The sequence below is a fragment of the Halichoerus grypus genome, chromosome 8 (assembly GCF_964656455.1).
Source record: "Halichoerus grypus chromosome 8, mHalGry1.hap1.1, whole genome shotgun sequence".
NCBI classification, from domain to species: domain Eukaryota; kingdom Metazoa; phylum Chordata; class Mammalia; order Carnivora; family Phocidae; genus Halichoerus; species Halichoerus grypus.
Window position 1 is genome coordinate 46128960 of NC_135719.1, and position 17178 is coordinate 46146137.

Sequence of the window (17178 nt, forward strand, 5' to 3'; positions counted from 1 at the left end):
AGATGTTCAGAGAGGTTAGGCAACTTGCCCGAGAACAAACAGCAAGTAAATGATACAGTGCCATCTGTCTGGCTCTAAAGCTGGCATTCTTAGCCACCAGCACCCCCCTCGTAATCAGGGGCCATCTCGAGGGGGCCACCCACCCTGGGCAGAGAGGGAATTTGCACATTCAAGAGGGCGAGGGCTGCAGGCCTGGACCACAGACCCGTGTTCCCTACACAAAGCTAGCTTCGTGGAAACGGAGAAGGTGTGACACTTGTTCGCCCCCTGGGCTGGCCACCCTGCCTCAGAGGCCTGGCTGAGCTCAGACACCACGTGCAGGGTGCCCTTCTCCTCACTCACTCAGCTCACATTTTTTCCCAAATTATTTACGTGGCTCCCAGCTCCAGCAAAGGCCACCAGAAGCCCAAGCAGAACACGGCCACGGGTGTCACCCTCAAGGCAAGCAGCATTTGTCAAGCACACCTTGGCGCCTGGGCCCCAGACCCACAGACAAGAGCCCTCTGCCTTGCCGGGGGCAGGTGGTCAGAATAGAGTCCTGGAAATGAGACGACCGTGCGCTCTGGAGTCTGACGGCGCGGGGACGGATCCCCACCCACTCCCCCATCCACTAAAGCTGCGACCCAGAGCGGGTCACTTACCCTCACTGAGCCTCTGGAAGATGGGACTGTGTGCTAACAGAATCAGGCTCACAGAGTCAATGCCATCGTGTGTGCCCAATGCCTGCTTCATGACTGTCATTCTTAAGAGGATGGTGATTAATCTTCCCCGGATGTGGACCATTAGCGATTGGATTGGGAAGGTTCTGGCTCCAAGTCAGAAGGTCTGGGTGTGCATCCCAGCTCTGACCCATATTAGCTCTGGGATTAGGGTGTGGCCATATTTTCACTCAGAGACTCTGTTTATTCATCAGTAAATAGGGGGATCTCTCCTCACCATGGGACCCTCCAAGGGATTCGTGTTTGTTTTCTGTAAAAGGGACTGTCCTGAGCAGAGCTGGGTGCCTCCCCTGGCTGTGTTAATTAATTGGAAGGAGGGTGCCAGCCAGAAACCAATTAGGAGGTCCCTCTAGGGGCCTCTTGGGGGAGGGGCGGGGGTGGGCAAGTAAGGGCGGGCCGTAGCTCCTCCTCCATTGTCCCTAACCCACCGCCTGGCTCCTCCTCGGCAGCTGGTCCCACACTCCAGGCCCACAAAGGAGCGCCTCATTCTCAACAGCTTCTTTTCGTGTGGAAGCCACTGGATTTGCATCTGTCCTTGCCTGGCAGGCCCTGTTCCGTACCAGCCTCTCCAAGCTTCCCAGGCTACAGGCCGCCCCGGGCCCGGGCCTGCAGCGGCCACAGGCAGGCAAAGGAATGGAACAGAACAAGCTGATCAGGAGAAGAGGGAAGGGGAGGGGGGGGCAGGGCACAGAGGGAATTTGCACATTCTCTCATCTCCTGGACACCAGACAAATTCTGTGGCTAGCATATCCAAATCAGAATCTGCCCCGGGTGCCAGGAGCCAGCAGTGGCTGAGGCCATGTCTGCTCCAGGCTGGCCAAGCTGGGAGAGAAATGGAAAAACTCACCCCATCTCTGAGCTGCCAGGGACGGACGCTGCCAGGCCGTTGGTCTAGCCAGTGTCCACACTCCCAAACCCGCCGAGCTCAAGTCTGTGCCGATTCCACAGGGCCGGCTCGCTGTGGGGCTGCTGGGGGCCCCGGGGCGCCTCACCATCCTTCCCAGATGCCTCTGCGTGCTGTCACAAGGGCTAAGGTAGCAATGGCCCCGGGGCCAGAGAACACAGGGTATCGGGGCACGGGTGGGAAGAAAGTTAACTCATCAGAGCTCTGGAGGGAGAGACAGCATGGAAGGAAGGAGAAACGCTGAGGTTTTGAGCACTTACAGTCTGCAGGAGACAGACCTGTCCTGGCTTGTGCCCACCGGACCTTGAGACTCCTAGCTCAGGGCTTCGGGCCACTCCTTCCACATCCATCTCCTCAGAGGTCCTGGACAGCAGGGGCCGTGGCTTCGGTGTTCTGTGACCCTAATGCCTAACACACGGCCTGGCCCAGACTAGGAGCTCGGAGGGTGCTGGCCCTGCGAACGAGTGAATGCTAGCTGGCCACATACCTTCTGCGTGAGAATGCCAGATATCTGGAAGAAGAACTGAGGGGAGGGAGGAGGTACGATGGGCGCCCGGGGCAGGAAGGCAGAAGCCCTCCCCCCAGGTTTCTGGGAGCTGGGTCTCTGTGGGGAACGGGGAACATCTCCGCCCTCGAACTGGCTCTGTCACAGGCCTGCTGTCTCCTCTCTCCTCCCAGTAAGAGCCAGACAGGAAAGAGGTGCTGGGAAGTGGAATGTCTGGGAGTCCAGGCATCTCCCTGGCGGGCTAGACCCTGGTCTGGGAGCTGGAGGCAGAAGGTCTTCGTACCCCTTCCTCCCTGTCCCGACCCTGGGTGTTGCAAGGGCTCCCCTCTACCGTGACCCCAGATTTGCAACTAGAGAAGAGGCTGCCCTGGCAGAGGGAGACTCCGACCCGAGCGGTCCAGGCTGGGGTGGTGCATGGGGTCCCGGGAGTGGGGCCCAAAGCCCTGTCCCTCCCTGAGGCCCCCCTCGCAGGGCAGTCAGGTGGAAGGAGCACCGACCAGGAGTTAGGAGCACCCAGGTTCTGGCTCCTCCAGTCAAACTTGCTGAGTGACTTCAGGCAACTTAGGATTCATTCCCTGGGTCTCCGTTCCCTTATTTGTCAGGGGAGAGATTTGGACGGTTTGACTCAAACATCCTATTCTCTGAGGCCGCTCTTCAGGGGCCCTAGAGACACATGACCTGGCCAAACGAAGGCCTGCTAGTAACTCCCTGGACAGGGCAACACTGTCCTCCGTCCCATCACATTCAGCAGGAGCCAGGGGCTCCCATCCGTGAGCTGGGCTCTGCTGGGACAGGGGCAGGAGGGAAAAGGTTGACTTGCAGAATGAGGGACCAGGGCATGAGCGATGATGTCACTTGTGAACCTGGACCTGGCTGTTCACAGGGGGATGCTGGCATCTAGAGGATTCTCTTGGCCCACACTCCTTCTCCTAAGACCTTCTGAGGTTTAGCAGGCATTACAGCTGCTCGGGGTACTCTGTTCTTGGACTGCTGAGCCCCGGCGCTGGCCGTGGGAACAAGGAAAGCGCTGAGTGCCCTGACATCTCAGGTAACAAGCCACACCCGGGAACAAGGAAGCCCGGTCACTGTAAGCCATCGCCTTCCTTACCTACAAGCCCCACCTCTGGTCACCTCCGGACAAAAGCCAGGAAATCACTCCCAAGGACCTCAAAGCAGCAAAAGGAGTTGCAAAGTCCTACGTTATATAGCTGGTGGACTTTTCTTATAGCCTATTGACTTGTACTCTACACACAACTCTAATGTATTTTGTTCTGTTTTTCCAACTGATGGCAGTTTAGAAACATATTGAGAACCAGAGAAGCGCTGTTAGGCTGGCATATGACTGAAATGGCATAGAGATAGGAGACGTACAGAGAGCAGACAGAGAGCTCAAAGAATAAAATCTTCCTGTTACTAGGAAAGCAGCCTTGGCTCCCTCAGCCCTCACCTGCCCTCTGGACGGATACTGGACTGAACTGGGAGGAGGTGGGGCCTTAACCTCCTGAGGATGTTTATGGTCTGGGAAGCTGCATCCCTTCTTTTTTTCTTCCTTCTCCTCATCGTTACATAAAGAAACTAAGACAGCTTATGAAATTACACACGATAAAACAAGAGTTTAAAACGTCATAACCAGGAATCATGCCATCAGGCTGGAAGGTCACACTCCAGAGACCTGCGCAGCTCTTTATCTTTAGTGCTATTTGGGGCAGGGGTCCCTCCAAACTGCCCGGGCTTTAGGTGCAACATTAACAGTTGCACCTCACAAGGAAGGGGGCTGGGGTACGTGTGAGAGGGTGGATGGTAAATGGAAACTGGAGGCCCATCTCTTCTCAGGAAGTGCTACTGAAGATCTAGCAGCTTGTCATCGGTTTCCTCTTCTACACTTTCCAGGCCCTCTAAGCTAAAGAGATCTCCTCCGCAATCCACACCTACCCCTGGCCCAGAGGACTCCAAGGGGCAGGCAGCTGGGGCTCGCCAGAAGGGGGTGACCTTTGCCTTGAGAAGGAGCAGCCAGGGCTGGGGTCTCACGCTCTAACCCAGTCCTCCCCTGTCTGTCACTCCAGTTGGTAAGCAGTGACCCCACCTCCCAGACCCTCTTCAGGGTTCCTCTTCATATCTGTCTTATAACTAGACTAACCCCTGGCCCCCCCCAGAACAGAGATCTCCCCCAGTCTCCATCAGAGCCAACTTCCTTGCAGAAGCTGTGCCAAGGCCCAATGCAAGGGACCCAAGACACCCAAGAAACCAATTACTGCACCTCACAGATGGGAAAACAGAGGCGTAGATACGGAAGTAACTAGCCCGAGGTCATCATGGCTGACTAAGGACCAGAGGCCAGGCCTTCAGACTCCCAGAGCAGTGTGGTTCTTCTAGAACTCATGGAGAAGCCTCCTCCAGCTGGTTTTCAGGCAGCAGGAGGGTCCCCAGGCCCTCTCCTGCATTTCTTTTGTTCTTCTAGGCCTCCCCATGTGAACACTGCTGGTCTGTGAAGGGCTGGCAAGGGGAGAGAAGCTAGGATTAAGGTGGGGATTTTATTTAATCCTCTGAGCTGGCTTAAACTGATGCCACGGTGGTGAGGGCAGGAGGGACATCCAGGAGGGTTTGGTGGGGGATGGGGGAAAGGGGAGGGCATTAGCGAATAATCACTAGATACTAAGAGGCTAGGCTTGTCAATGAGTTTAGCCAACAAGTACCCACCTTTTTAGACTCTCCACCCCAGGGCCTGAGCCTCCAAGTAGCGACCGCCTTTTGTGGGAATAACCCAATCTCCCTGTACTCAACAGTGCAGAAGAAGGCAAAGATCACAGGCCATAGCTTGAGACAGATCTGAGGGTAAACCCCAGCTCTGCTACTTCCTTGCTGTGTGACCTTAAGCAAGTCCCTTTACCTCTCTGAACCTTGGCTTCTTCCTCTTTTAAGGGGGCTGAACACATCTTTCTTGCAGGCCTCCTGGGAAGGAAGCCTGCCTGAGCTCATGTACATAAAGAGACGCAGGGGAGGCACTGAGTCAAATCTCAGTGCTATTATTACAAATCTCATATGCTTTAGCTCTCATCCAGGCCCATCCATTACTCTTCTGCCTCGGCCTGCTTGTGTCTTTGACATTAATAACCTTAATGATAATAATCCTTCCCAGCCAAACAGCATTTGCATCATTTCAAAACACGAAGCATCCTACCCACTGTGGGCCACAGCAGCCCTGCCAGGAGTAGTCAAAACTGAGGCAGACTCTCAGCCCCCAGGCACATTTCCCCACAATGGTTCTAAGTCCCAATTTTGGCACTGAGCCCAAAGACCCTGAACAGACAAGCTGTCTTATGGCAGGCAGATCTCCTGGGGGCACTGGTAGCCCCTGGCTTATCAGAAGGAGCCAGAAGCACCCCTCCCATCACCCCCACAGCTGACCCTCCATCTGGTCCACTGCTCTGACCCCAAGTAAGCTGCCCTCTCCACGCTGGCCTCCAGCTCCCCAATTCTGAGAGCCAGGTGGGCAGCTGCTGGAATCTGGCCTTGGGTGCACGGACTGCCGAACCTAAGGCCAAGGCCGGGCTGTGAGCTCCTTACCCTCACAGAGCCTTCTGAAAAGTGTGGGTTCACACCTTTGATCTTCTTACTGGTTCTTCAACTGTTTGTCACCATCCCCAGGATCCACAGTATCATCCTCATATTCCACAAGAGGAAACTGAGGCCCAAAGCAGAAGGGCCCAACCAAGGTCATCCGTGGGGTTTGGGGTAGGGCTGGGGAGTGAACTCAGGTCTCCTCTGATCTCCTAATCCTGGACACTTCCCGCAACTACCTTGGCCTGCTTTCCATAACCGGGAGGGCCCCAAAGTCTCTCCAATAAACCTGGGCCCCTGGACCAGAGTCCAAGAACTCTCTTCCAATATGGGGACTGCCAGAATGCGCATCTCTCCCTTCCCTATCACATTCCCTCCCCGCATCTTCAAGCGAGTCACCAGGGAACCTGTCCTATCCCTGGTAGCAACTCCTCAGGCTGGAGGAGTGCCTTGTCCACTGAGTAGCTCCGGAGTGGGGCCAGAGTTCAGGGGATGGGCGACAGAGGCCGGCAGGTGGGGTGGACTTGCCCCTCGGACGGCCTCCCCAGGGCGACAAGCCCATTCCCACACCCACTGTCCTGCCAGCGACGCTCCCCGCGCCGCGCTCCAATGGGAGACACCACGCAGCTGCCCAACACTGCTCCCCAGGGGTTAAAAATGCAGCATCCTAAACAAGGGTTAAAAATGCAGTCGCGGGGCGGGCCGGTGCGGGAGGGATGGTGTCCAAACCACCGCGGCTGCCAAAGCGGCATCCTCCCCCTTCCCTCCGCAGTCCCTGGGGGCCGGAGCGACTGGAGGGACCCGGGGGAGCAGAGGAGGCGCGCGCCGCACCTTCCCGGCACCAGTGCCCCCTCCCCATGCCCACACCCCCGCGCCCCCCGCAGCCGAGGCCGGGGGCTGCAGGCGCCGGCGGGTCCCGGGCGCGGCGGGCGAGCGGCGCTTACCTTTGTGACAGTCATGCAGAAACTCCGGGGCGGTGCGGGGGCGCGGGCGCGGCGTGCGGGGGCGGCGGCCGGGGTCCACCGCGGGCCCCAGCGTTGGCGGGAAGCGGTCGGGCGCGGCGCGGGCAGCTCTGGGCGCGCTCCCCGCTCCCCGCGCCCCGCAGGCGGCTCTGCTGAGCCTGGGGCCGCGCTCCGGGCGGGCAGCGCGCAGGGACCGCTCGTCGGCGCTCGCCCGCAGCTCGCCGCTGATGTCAGCCCCGAATGTGCATTTATAATAGATGAGCCTCCTTCGCCGCAGGAAGGCGAGGCAGGAAGAAAGGGAGAGGGGGAGAGGGCCCAGGCTGGGGGGCGGGGGGAGGAAGAGGGGCCGGGAACTCGCTACAAAGGAGGAGGCGGAGGGAGGAGGAGGAGGAGGAGGAAGCGCACGCCCGCCCGCTGCCCTGCCCTGCGCCTGGGGCTCGCTAGCCCGCCGCCGGACACCGCCGCTCCCGGAGCCCCGGCCAGGCGCCCGGGCCCGCGGCCTTAACCCCTTCGCGCCCGCGGACGCCACGCGTCCGGGCGAGGCCGGGACCTGGCACCTGCTGGCTGCGGGCGCGCGCGGCCACTCCGGCCCTCGGGGGGCCCCCGTTGGCCCGGGGACGCTGCTGAAGTCACGCTAGACGGCCGAGACGCCGCGTGGGCCGAGAAGCCCGCCGGGCTCGCCCCCTGGAGGTTGGCGACGTCCGTCCCGGGCCTAGAGTGCCGCGCGGCCGCGGAGAGGGGCGTGGCGGCCGCAGGCCCTGCCTCGTCGGACCCGGCACAGGGTCGCGGGAGGGGGCTGTTGGAGCAGTCCTTTGAATCTAATTCCCACAGCGATTGGCTAGCCCAGCGGGCATTGTAACCAATTTCACAGAGAAGGAAACTGAGGACCAGAGTGGGAAGTGACTTAGACAAGGGCACACAGCCATCCTTGGCTCCAGGCGGTCGTCCTGGCGCCCGCTCTTTCCACGTCGCCACAAGCTCTCTACGGAACCCCTTGTTATAAAAGCTGTCTTCTCGAGATTGGACGATCCCTGCTCTAGGTGTGTCTACACTACGCTTGGGTGCCGCGCTGCTCTGCAGGAACATAGGTGCGACCTGTGTGGTGCACTGATCCTGACCCGGGTCACACCATATCCTGGAGCTGCTGACGGACTTGAGGGATCACCACCTGAAGGTGACCCGGCAGGTCTCCTCCTTCCCGAGCACCTGAGCAGAACCGGTTTCGGCAGTTACTGAACCGCTGAGACTCAGAAGAGGAGGGGTCAGTGGAGACGGAGGCGGAAAGATCTTCGCGCCCCACCGCCCGCCTGCAAGCCCGGAAGTGCTGGCTTCCTGCTCCCGCGCGACTATACAAAGCAATTAACTAGACCAAGTGGACCGGGTGGTGTCTGGGCGCCTGCTCTGTGGAAGGTGCTGGAGGAAGAGGGGGGATCAGATACCTGCCTTCAAGGAGCTCACTGAGTAGACTACAATAGTAGAGTAATCAGCATCTGCAGAGCGCTCCGGGGATCAGTCTGCTATTTTTATTTTAATTTTTTCCCTGTAACCCTACATGCAAGAGTATGAGGAAGGAATTACCATCTTCATTTTGCTGATGAGTGAGCACACTCAGAGAGGGGAAGGGACCTGCCCAAGATCACACAGTGACAGAGCCAGGACTTGAACAGAAGTCTTTTTGAATGGAGCATAGCATTCACAGCATCGTGCCTTGGCTCTGCAGATCCCAGGGGGCACTCACACCTGCTGCCTTATGTGAGCTTCACACTTGTCCTGGAAGGTAGAGGGACAGCCACTAGTCCCGCTTCCACATGTTCGAATGACTTACTAATTCTCTTGGGGAGCCCATGTTGCTGCATCTCTCTGTGCACACCCTTCCTGTTCCCAGGTTGGACCTCACGCCTTTGACCACATTGCTCCTGTGCCAGGAATGCCCTCCTCATTTTTATGCACTAATCCAAACACGCCCCACGTCTCCCAGCCCTACCTCCTTGGTGCACCCGACTCCAGCCCCCATGCTCCCCCTGTTGCATTTGGGTCTGCGTGCCTGGTGTTGTTTTCATGAGCTTCCCGTCAGTCCAGACGGTGAGCTGACAAGTATCCTGAGCACAAGGGCATGACTTCTCTTGTTGTGTACCCCTGGGCAAACAGTAGGTGCTCAGTGAAGATTTAATGCCATTAACAATGAATCAAGCAAAATAAACCTTTGAGGTGCAACAGAAGAAATTTAAATGAGACCCACAAAAGCATTTCCCCTCAGTCCTGCATCAGAGGTGGGTCAAATTCCCTGTCTGGATTTGTCTTGGGTAAGATCAGCCTTCAAGACAGGAGGATGGACCTCAAGACCTTTCCGGGGCCCCTCCAGCCCTTCTTGGAAGACACTGAAGGACAACTCAAGAACACCAGTCACCCTTCCCCCATGGCTGTGACTCGTCCACTTTTATCTCTCATGGATATTTAAAATCCCAGATTGTTAGCCTCAGCTAGCCAGCATGCCTCTTGGCACCTTCCCCACCATCCGCGGGCATTGTGGGCTCTGGGAGTGAGACAAATACTTAATATCAGCTTGAGCCAAATGTAATTAGGAACATCAATCTGCTGCCCACAACCCACGTTACACGCTCCGAAGGCAGACAGAAAACTTTCACTCACTTGCTGGTGGCTCACCCCTCTCGTCTCATCTCCCCATCAGGATGGAGGTCTGGGAGAGGGAGGACCGTCTCAAAGAACTCTGCATCCCCTTGTCAAACCAAGGTCTGGCCCATAGAAGATACTCCTGCCCTGGGTTCCAGCAACGCGGCCCGTCTTACTTTGCGTTCTCCCCAAAGCAGAGCCTGAGAAAAGGAGCTGGATGCAGGTGGTTTAATTGGAAGGTGATCCCAGGAAGTAGGAGTGGGATGGTGGGGCGGGGGTGGGTAGTGAGTCTGGGAAGGAGGAAACACCAATATAAGATTGGTTTTATATTGTGTGTTCTCGAGGTCACTGCTGGGGGCCAGGGGGCCCCGTTTCCCCAGGGACCTCTGGGATGTGTCCTGCATTGCTTGCCAGGAGTCAGTCAGTCAGCGGGCATTTATGGACAGGTTCCTTTTCTTCACTGGTCGAAGGCTGCCATGGAGGGGATCGCTTCAGGTTGGAGAACGCCCGGGGTCAGAAAGTGGAAAGTCACCCCCCACACACACTTCCTTGAGGAGGAATGCTGTCAGCTCAAGTCTGAGCTCTTGGGGAGGCAAGCCGAGGGAAACTGAGGGAAGGTGCTACAAATCGTGGAGGAAATGAGAATGTGCAGTAGCAGCTCTGGCCTGCCCTAGACACTTTCACACCTCGATGCTTAGATTATGCTCCCTCCTTGGCCTTGGATGCCTCTACCCCTCTTTCTCTGCACAACAAACTCCTATTCGTCCTTCAAAGCCCAGCTCAAATGGCACCTCCTCTATGTGGCCCTCCTGACACCACCTCCACGGGGACCTGATTCGAACTGTATGATCATGATCATAACTAAAATAGACTTGTCCTGTCTCTTCGGATGGGCTATGACCATGTGTTCTCTCTTTTTAATCACAAGGAGTAGCTGACACATAGATGTTTGGTAACTGTTCAACCAAGCCAATGAGACAACACCTTTAGCTTCAGCCTTAGTGACCCCTTGGCTCCAGTCCCAGCACCCCTGAGTGAGGCGTCGGGTCTCTCAACTTCAGGCGCTGCCCTGCTTAGTGTGTTCATTCGCCCAGGCACCATGCTGGGTGCCACTGTACCGAGTGGAAAGGACTTGGTCCTCGCCCACCGACGTGGGGACACATCCGAGACCATGGGTGGGTGCTGCCCTGTAGCAGGGAGCAGAGGGAAGTTGCCAAAGCCATGGAGCCCCAGAGGAGGGAGGTGCTCCTCATTCATGCCATCCCAGGACACACACACGCTCCACCTGCCCCCAGGTACTCAGTCGGCAGGCCCTGCACACCTCACTGCTCCTCAAATCCTTCCCCTCATCACTGTCTCCACTATTACTGCCTTCATGCAGCATTTTCTTTTGCTTGGGTCACCCCAACTGGTCCTCCTGCCTCCTATCTTGTGCCCACCCATCCATTCTCTACCCAGCAGCTTGTGCACTCCTGAGCAAACACACACAGATCTGCCTCCTTGAAACTTATCAGGGGCTCCCCGATGTCTTCAGGATGAAGCCCAAACAGGGTCCTCCAAGACCTGCCCTAGCCCCTTTAATCTTCAGGCTTCCTGTCTCGTCATACTCTTACCCATCTCTTCCCCTCAGTACCTATCAGAGTCTTCCTCATTTTTTCCTCAGATGTCGCCTCCTCCAGGAAGCCTGCCTGGACTATGACCAGGATGGCTTAGCCGCCCGGCCTCTGTACTACTTTCCATACTCCCTGAGTTTCCTTCTGTGCTTGTGTATTGTTTTGTCATTTCCTGTTTGTGTTTTTGGCAACCTGCTGTAGGACAAGCTGCTTGAAGACAAGAACTGCTTCTTTTCTTGGCGATTCCAGCACACAGCAATCTTAGCACATTGCTTCGTCCCCTTCCCTCTATACAATTCTCATGGTTTCCATTTCTCCCTTCCAGTCTCTTTTTCATTGTTTTCTCGATCTCTCTCCCTGACTACATGCCTCAGTTCCCGGGTTCTCTCCTCCCCCGTCTCTGTTGCCCCCACCTCCCCATGCTTCGAATCTGCATGTCTGTGTCCTACCCACACCTCTTCACCTACAGACACCCCTCATTCCTGTTTTTCCTACTCTGCCCTCCACCTCCCCACTCCTTCTACTACTCTTCATGCCTGGGTAGGGCCTGTCCTCTCTCCTCCCCTCTGCTGGACGTTCAAGCTCTCTCTCTTCCTCCTGTCTCTCCTCCAGCTCCACCCACCTGTCCCCTCATCTCTCTGTGTCTGATTTTGTCTCTGTGTTCCTGTCCCTGCCTCGTTCCCTCTCTCACCCACTCTCTCTCTCCTGGTCCCTCACCCCCTTTCTCCGTGGCCCCTATACAACACACATAATGCTGACTTTGGGAGGGGGGCCCTGTTCTGGAGTGTCATCCTTCACCCCATATCAGAGGGGTGATGATCGCTGAGCCTCCTGAAAGGAGACACATCTGCGTCCTTGGCTGGGGATGCCCTCACCTGGGCCACAGGCTCTTCATCTGTGACCCACTCTGACTCTGTGAGCTTGTGTGAGTGGGTATGGGGGTGTGTGAGTGGGTATGGGGTGTGTGCCCGTATGCGTGCTGTGTATTTGTGGGATGTACGGAAATGGATGACAGAGGAGGAGCTGCAGAATGGGGCTCAGTGAGGGAAGCTGGGGGTCAGTTCCCCCCACCCTTGTCTGCTCTCCCAGCTCTCTCTGGGGCCATGGAAGCAAACAGGCACTTTCAGCCACAGGCAGGGAAGACGGCAGACACCGCAGGTGCAGCCCAGAGACAGTGCTGCTCCGGAAACCCTGGCCTCTCTTGTAGAGTGCAAGGCTTCAGTGTGGTGCTCTGGAGCCATAATGCGTGGGCTCAAATCCTGGCTCTCCCACACTGTCTGTGTGATCAGGTCAGGTGTTTGACCTCCTTGTACCCTTGTACCCGTCTCCTCTTCTCCAACGTGGAGGTAATACCACTCTCAGTGAGAGAGCACTGCGGGCCGTGTATCTGCCCAACGAGCTTGTGGATTCGGACTCGTCCAGGGTAGAGGGAAGGGAATCAGGAGATCTGAGTTCTACAGAGCTCAAGCTTTACCATCCGTGAGCATGTGGTTTCCCAAAGCCCCATAGCCTAGCCAGGCCATGGTTTACCCCTTTATAGAATGAGATGACAGAAACCCATCGACTCTAGTGCTATCAATTGACACACATGTATTAACGATGAAAAATATTTGAAAGACAAAAAAAAGGAGGGGAAGAAAAGCCTGCCATGCCGCCAACGACCAAGAGAGGGCGCGAGCGGTCCCTGGTATCCCGCCACCAGGGACCCGGGAACCAGATTCCCAGCCCGGAGCTCCTTTTACATCTCAACTTCAGTAACACCTCCATCAGTGGTTCTCAAAGCATGGGTCCCAGAGCAGCGGCAGCTCCACCTGGGGGCTTGCTCTAAACGCAGCTTCTTGGGCCCCACACCTGGTTTACCGGCGCAGGAACTCTGGAGGTGGGTCCAGCGGTGTGTTTAAGTAAGTCCTCGTGGGATTCTGAGAAGCACTGATGGTCAGCACAGAGTACGGTGAGCACCCTGTGGCCCAGCGGCTGACTTCTCAGTGGGTATGGGTGCTTTACAAACCACACAGAACCAGGAGGAAGGGGCTGCTTCCCCTCCCGTCTCTCAGCCGCGCTGAACTTTAGCCTGGGCTTCAAAATCGTAGCTGGAGGCTTTTAAGATCGTTCCACCAAAGACGAGGAGATTACAGGCATGGCAGGGTGAGGGGAGTGGGTCTGCAGCAGCTCTAGAGAGGGGCCATGGCTCTGGATGTTCGTGCTTTAGCCTGAAATCATGTGCAGACTCAGTGGCTCCAGCTACTGCCAAGGGTTCGCCCCCGCCGGCTCTCCGAGGCCGATCCTGAACACCCCCAGGAGTGGGAATGGCCGATATCCTGATTGCCTCGTGGGAGAGAAGCTTCTCAAGTTGGAGGGCAGGGGTGGGGCCTCAGAGACTTGGAGAAAGGTCTCAGAGATACACTTACAACCCCACTGCCCTTCCCAGGTGCCCTTCAGCCCCACCAGTCCCTGAAAGTGCCCTGCTTCCCAGGTCCTGCTCCCTCTGCCCCTCGGTGCCTGGATCCCCCACTGCCACCCCAGGAATGCTCCGTGCCATTCTCCTCCAGGCTGGCTCAGCAGAAAGTCCTTGCATTCTGAGGATCCCCCCGGTCACCCAGACACTCTGTCCTCTCCCTCCACGGAGCCCCTAGCACTCACCAGCTTGTCACTGTTAAATACCCCGGGGTGTCACTGTTGCATTTCAGTCCCCCCATCATCTGCAAAGAGCAGGCTTTGGACCAGATGGTTACTAAGGTCTCTGCCTGCTGCAAGATGCTCTGACTCTGGTTCACAAGAATAAGGCTTATCTCCCCCTCATTAGGGCTGCTCTTAGTGTGTGCAGGGCCTTGTGGAAATTTGTGTGTGTGTATGTAGGGGGGGGCATGTCTATATAAACAATTTGATTTTAAAATGTACTACAAAATTCTTGGCCCATATGGGGTGTTGTGATTTATCAATGAAGATTTATAATAATATGTAGAGAAAGGAAACTAACTTGTTTATTGTTCAATCAAGGCATATGAAGATTCTTTGTAGAATCCAAGACCCATGTTTTCTTTTTTTTTTTTTTAAGATTTTATTTATTTATTTATTTGAGAGAGAGAGAGCAGAGTAGCGGGAAGGCAGAGGCAGAGGGACAAGCAGACTTCCCACTGAGCAGGGAGCTTTCAAAGAGACCAGTGAAGGTGACTTGGTTAGAGGGGAGGATGCTGGGCTGTGGGTCAGGGGACCTGAGCCTCGTCGCTTACAGTAGCCCTGTGTGTTTGTGGAAGAGGCCACCCCCACGGTCAGCTCTGGGAGCACCTCTTATGGAGGGGGCCTGGTGTCTGCACCCTGGGTTCCGTGTGGCCCAGGCTCCTTTCCCCCAAATCTTACCTCCCCCTCAGGGCTGTCTCCATTCCATGACTGCTTCTCCCATCAGGAAAGCAGTATTAATTTGATAATTCATTTGGCAATATTTAGCAGGAACCTACTCCATGCCATCTGCTGTGCCGGGGGCTGAGGATGGGGGTGGGACCAAAGCCAAGGTCCTTGCCCCCCATAAGCTTTTGTTCTGTGGGTGTGGGGCGAGGGATACAGACAATGAGCAAATGGCCAGGTAAATACATGGCAGGGGGTGAAGGGTGTGATGCAAGGTAAGGAGTAAGGAGTGGGGTTGGGGGGAGACCTAAGGAATTCAGCAACACTTGGGCAGAGCCCCAAGGAGAGCGGGACGGGAGTCCAGCGGGTGTCTGGGCATGAGAAGCCCAGGCAGAGGGCGGGGTGAGGCTGCAGACCCTGGTGTGGCGGCCCACGGGGCTGGATGGAGGGAGCGAAGGATCCTGCGCTGGGGTGGAGCGATCCTCCAGGAGCCGACAGAGAAGCCAGTGCCCGCGTTCTTGGGCAGTTCTTTAGAGAGATGTTTGCCATCAGATCTCTATCCCCAAACTCTTCCACAGCCTGGGGCATGGCTTCTTCTTCTTCTTCCCTTTTTTTTTTTTAATGATTTTATTTATTCGAGAAAGAGAGCACAAGCGGGAGGAGGAGCAGAGAGAGAGGGAGAAGCAGGCTCCTGGCTGAACACAGAGCCCAGCGTGGGGCTCGATCCCAGGACCCTGAGATCATGACCTGAGCCAAAGTCAGACACTTAACTGACTGAGCCACACAAGCGTGGGCATGGATTTTATTTATTTATTTATTTGAGAGAGGGATGTGGGGGGAGGGGCAGAGGGAGAGGGAGAGAGAGAATTCCAAGCAGGCTGCATGCCCAGCGCAGAGCCCGACACGGGGCTCGATCTCACAACCCCGAGATTACAACCCGAGCTGAAACCCACAGTCGGACACTCGGTGGACTGAGCCACCCAGGCGCCCCCTGGGGCATGCCTTGTAGACGCCCACAGCCAGGTGCACCATCTATTACTTCTTCCTCTTCCTCCAGACTTCCTTCCAAAAGGACAGAATCCTGCCAGGGGACTCCTGGAGGCGGGAAGATTCATGTTTTCTGCCATCATCAGACATGGGGAGCACAAGATCAAGAATCCAAAGGTGCCCAGTCCCAGGAGCCTTCCTTGTGCTGGGTTGCTTAAGGCCCATTGTCTCAATCTGTCTTTACCACAGTCCTAGAGGGGATTTATGTGCATTTTGCAGATGAAGAAATGGAGGTTCAGTGAGTTGGAGCCCAAGGTCGATCTAAGAGGCAGTGATGGAGACAAGAGTCACCCCTGGGTCAGCCCGGCTCCACCCCGGGGCTCTTTCTGCTGCACCACATGGATCTCTGCATTTTTGGACATGGATCCTTCCTTATGCTCCCTGCTGCTTTGCTGGGACAGGCACGGCTTCTTCCTCAGTCTCCACTGAACCCCAGGGAAGAACAAAAGGAGAGCACGGAAGCACCCCTACTTTCATACTTGGGGTTCCCAGGCTCTCAGACCAGTGTACATTTGCGGGCGCTTGGCTTGTTCCCGATTATCTTAGCTCCTGGTCTCTTCTCAGTGTGAGGACACAGGCTTATGAGTCACCACCCAGAAGTTCCTTCCAACGTCGTATGATTTCATGATCAAGACCCTCAATAGCCCCTAACTCATTCTATGAGGCCAGAATTACCCTGACACCAAATCCAGACAAAGACATCACAAGAAAAGAAGACTCTAGAACAATATCCCTTATGAATATAGATGGTCTAAGGTCTGAGTAATCGCCGTGTTACCTGCAGGCACTTTACATATGCAGAGTCCTCTCTGATCCTGCCAACAACCCCAGGGAGTGGCCCTCATTTTTCAGGTGGGAAAACTAAGTCTTGGAGGGTAGGTGACTTGGACGCAGCTGCACAGCTAGCGAGCGGCAGAACTGGGATACAGACTCTTGTCCAACTATAAGCAAGACGGCCCTTCCGACAGCACCAGCCAGCCATCCACAGAGGGGAAGAGAACAGCCACCCCGCGGGTTTGCCCTTTGCGCCAGAATCACCTCTGCAGGGATGCTTGCTCAGGGGACTCAGCCAGAGAAGCTCCTCCCTGCTGGGAAGGGCACTGGGCCCGCTGGAAAATGACTCCATAGCCTACACGCTGTGAGAGCTGGGTGCACAGGGCGAAGGTGGAGTGGGAGGACGATCTGTCACCGCCGGGGCGAAGCCTTTACCTCTCTGCACCTCAGTCCTCCCGCCTGCAAAATGGGGCAAAGCTCCCAAACACTGACAACAGCAAACACTGGTGAGGATGTGGCACGACGGGGCCTCACGTTCATTGCTGGTGGGAACACAAGATGCACAGTCACTTTGGAAGACAGTTTGGCTGGTTCTTACAGAACTAAACTTACTCGTACCATACCATCCAGCAGTTGTACTCCTTAGCGTTTACCCCAAAGAGTGGAAAACTGACATCTACACTGGGCACCTGGGTGGCTCAGTTGGTTAAGCATCTGTTTTCAGCTCAGGTTATGATCCCAGCGTCCTGGGATCGAGTCCCACATCGGTCTCCCTGCTCAGCAGGGACCCTGCTTCTCCCTCTCCCTCTGCCCCTCTCCCCCCGCCCCCACCCCTCGTGCTCTCTATCAAATAAATAAATAAAATATTTAAAAAACCCTTACATCTACACAAAACCTACACACGGTGTTTATAGCAGTAAGCAGCCTTATTCATAACTGCCCAAACTTGGAAGCAACCATGACCTTCAGCAGATAGACGGATAAACAATGGACTAGTATCAGCACTAAAAAGACATGAGCTTTGAGGCTATGAAAAGACACGGAGGAAGCTTAAATGCATATTGCTGAGTGAAAGAAACTGATCTGAAAAGGCTACGTACTGTATGGTTCCAACTATGGGACC

General features: G+C 55.9%; 1 protein-coding gene across 2 annotated transcripts in view; it reads right to left on the reverse strand.

Moving 5' to 3' along the window:
- CORO2B (coronin 2B) overlaps positions 1 to 6957 on the reverse strand; it is a 125230-nt gene extending 118273 nt beyond the window's left edge. Inside the window, exon 1 of one of the 2 annotated variants that reach the window (XM_078079162.1) lies at positions 6631 to 6957. Coding sequence is in view for 1 of the 2 variants with exons in the window: in XM_078079163.1 (XP_077935289.1) it covers positions 6631 to 6645 (15 nt within the window). In the remaining variant the exon portion in view is untranslated. The remainder of the gene's footprint in view (positions 1 to 6630) is intronic. The other variant, XM_078079163.1, reaches the window with a different exon arrangement.
- Between the last annotated feature and the right edge of the window lie 10221 nt (positions 6958 to 17178).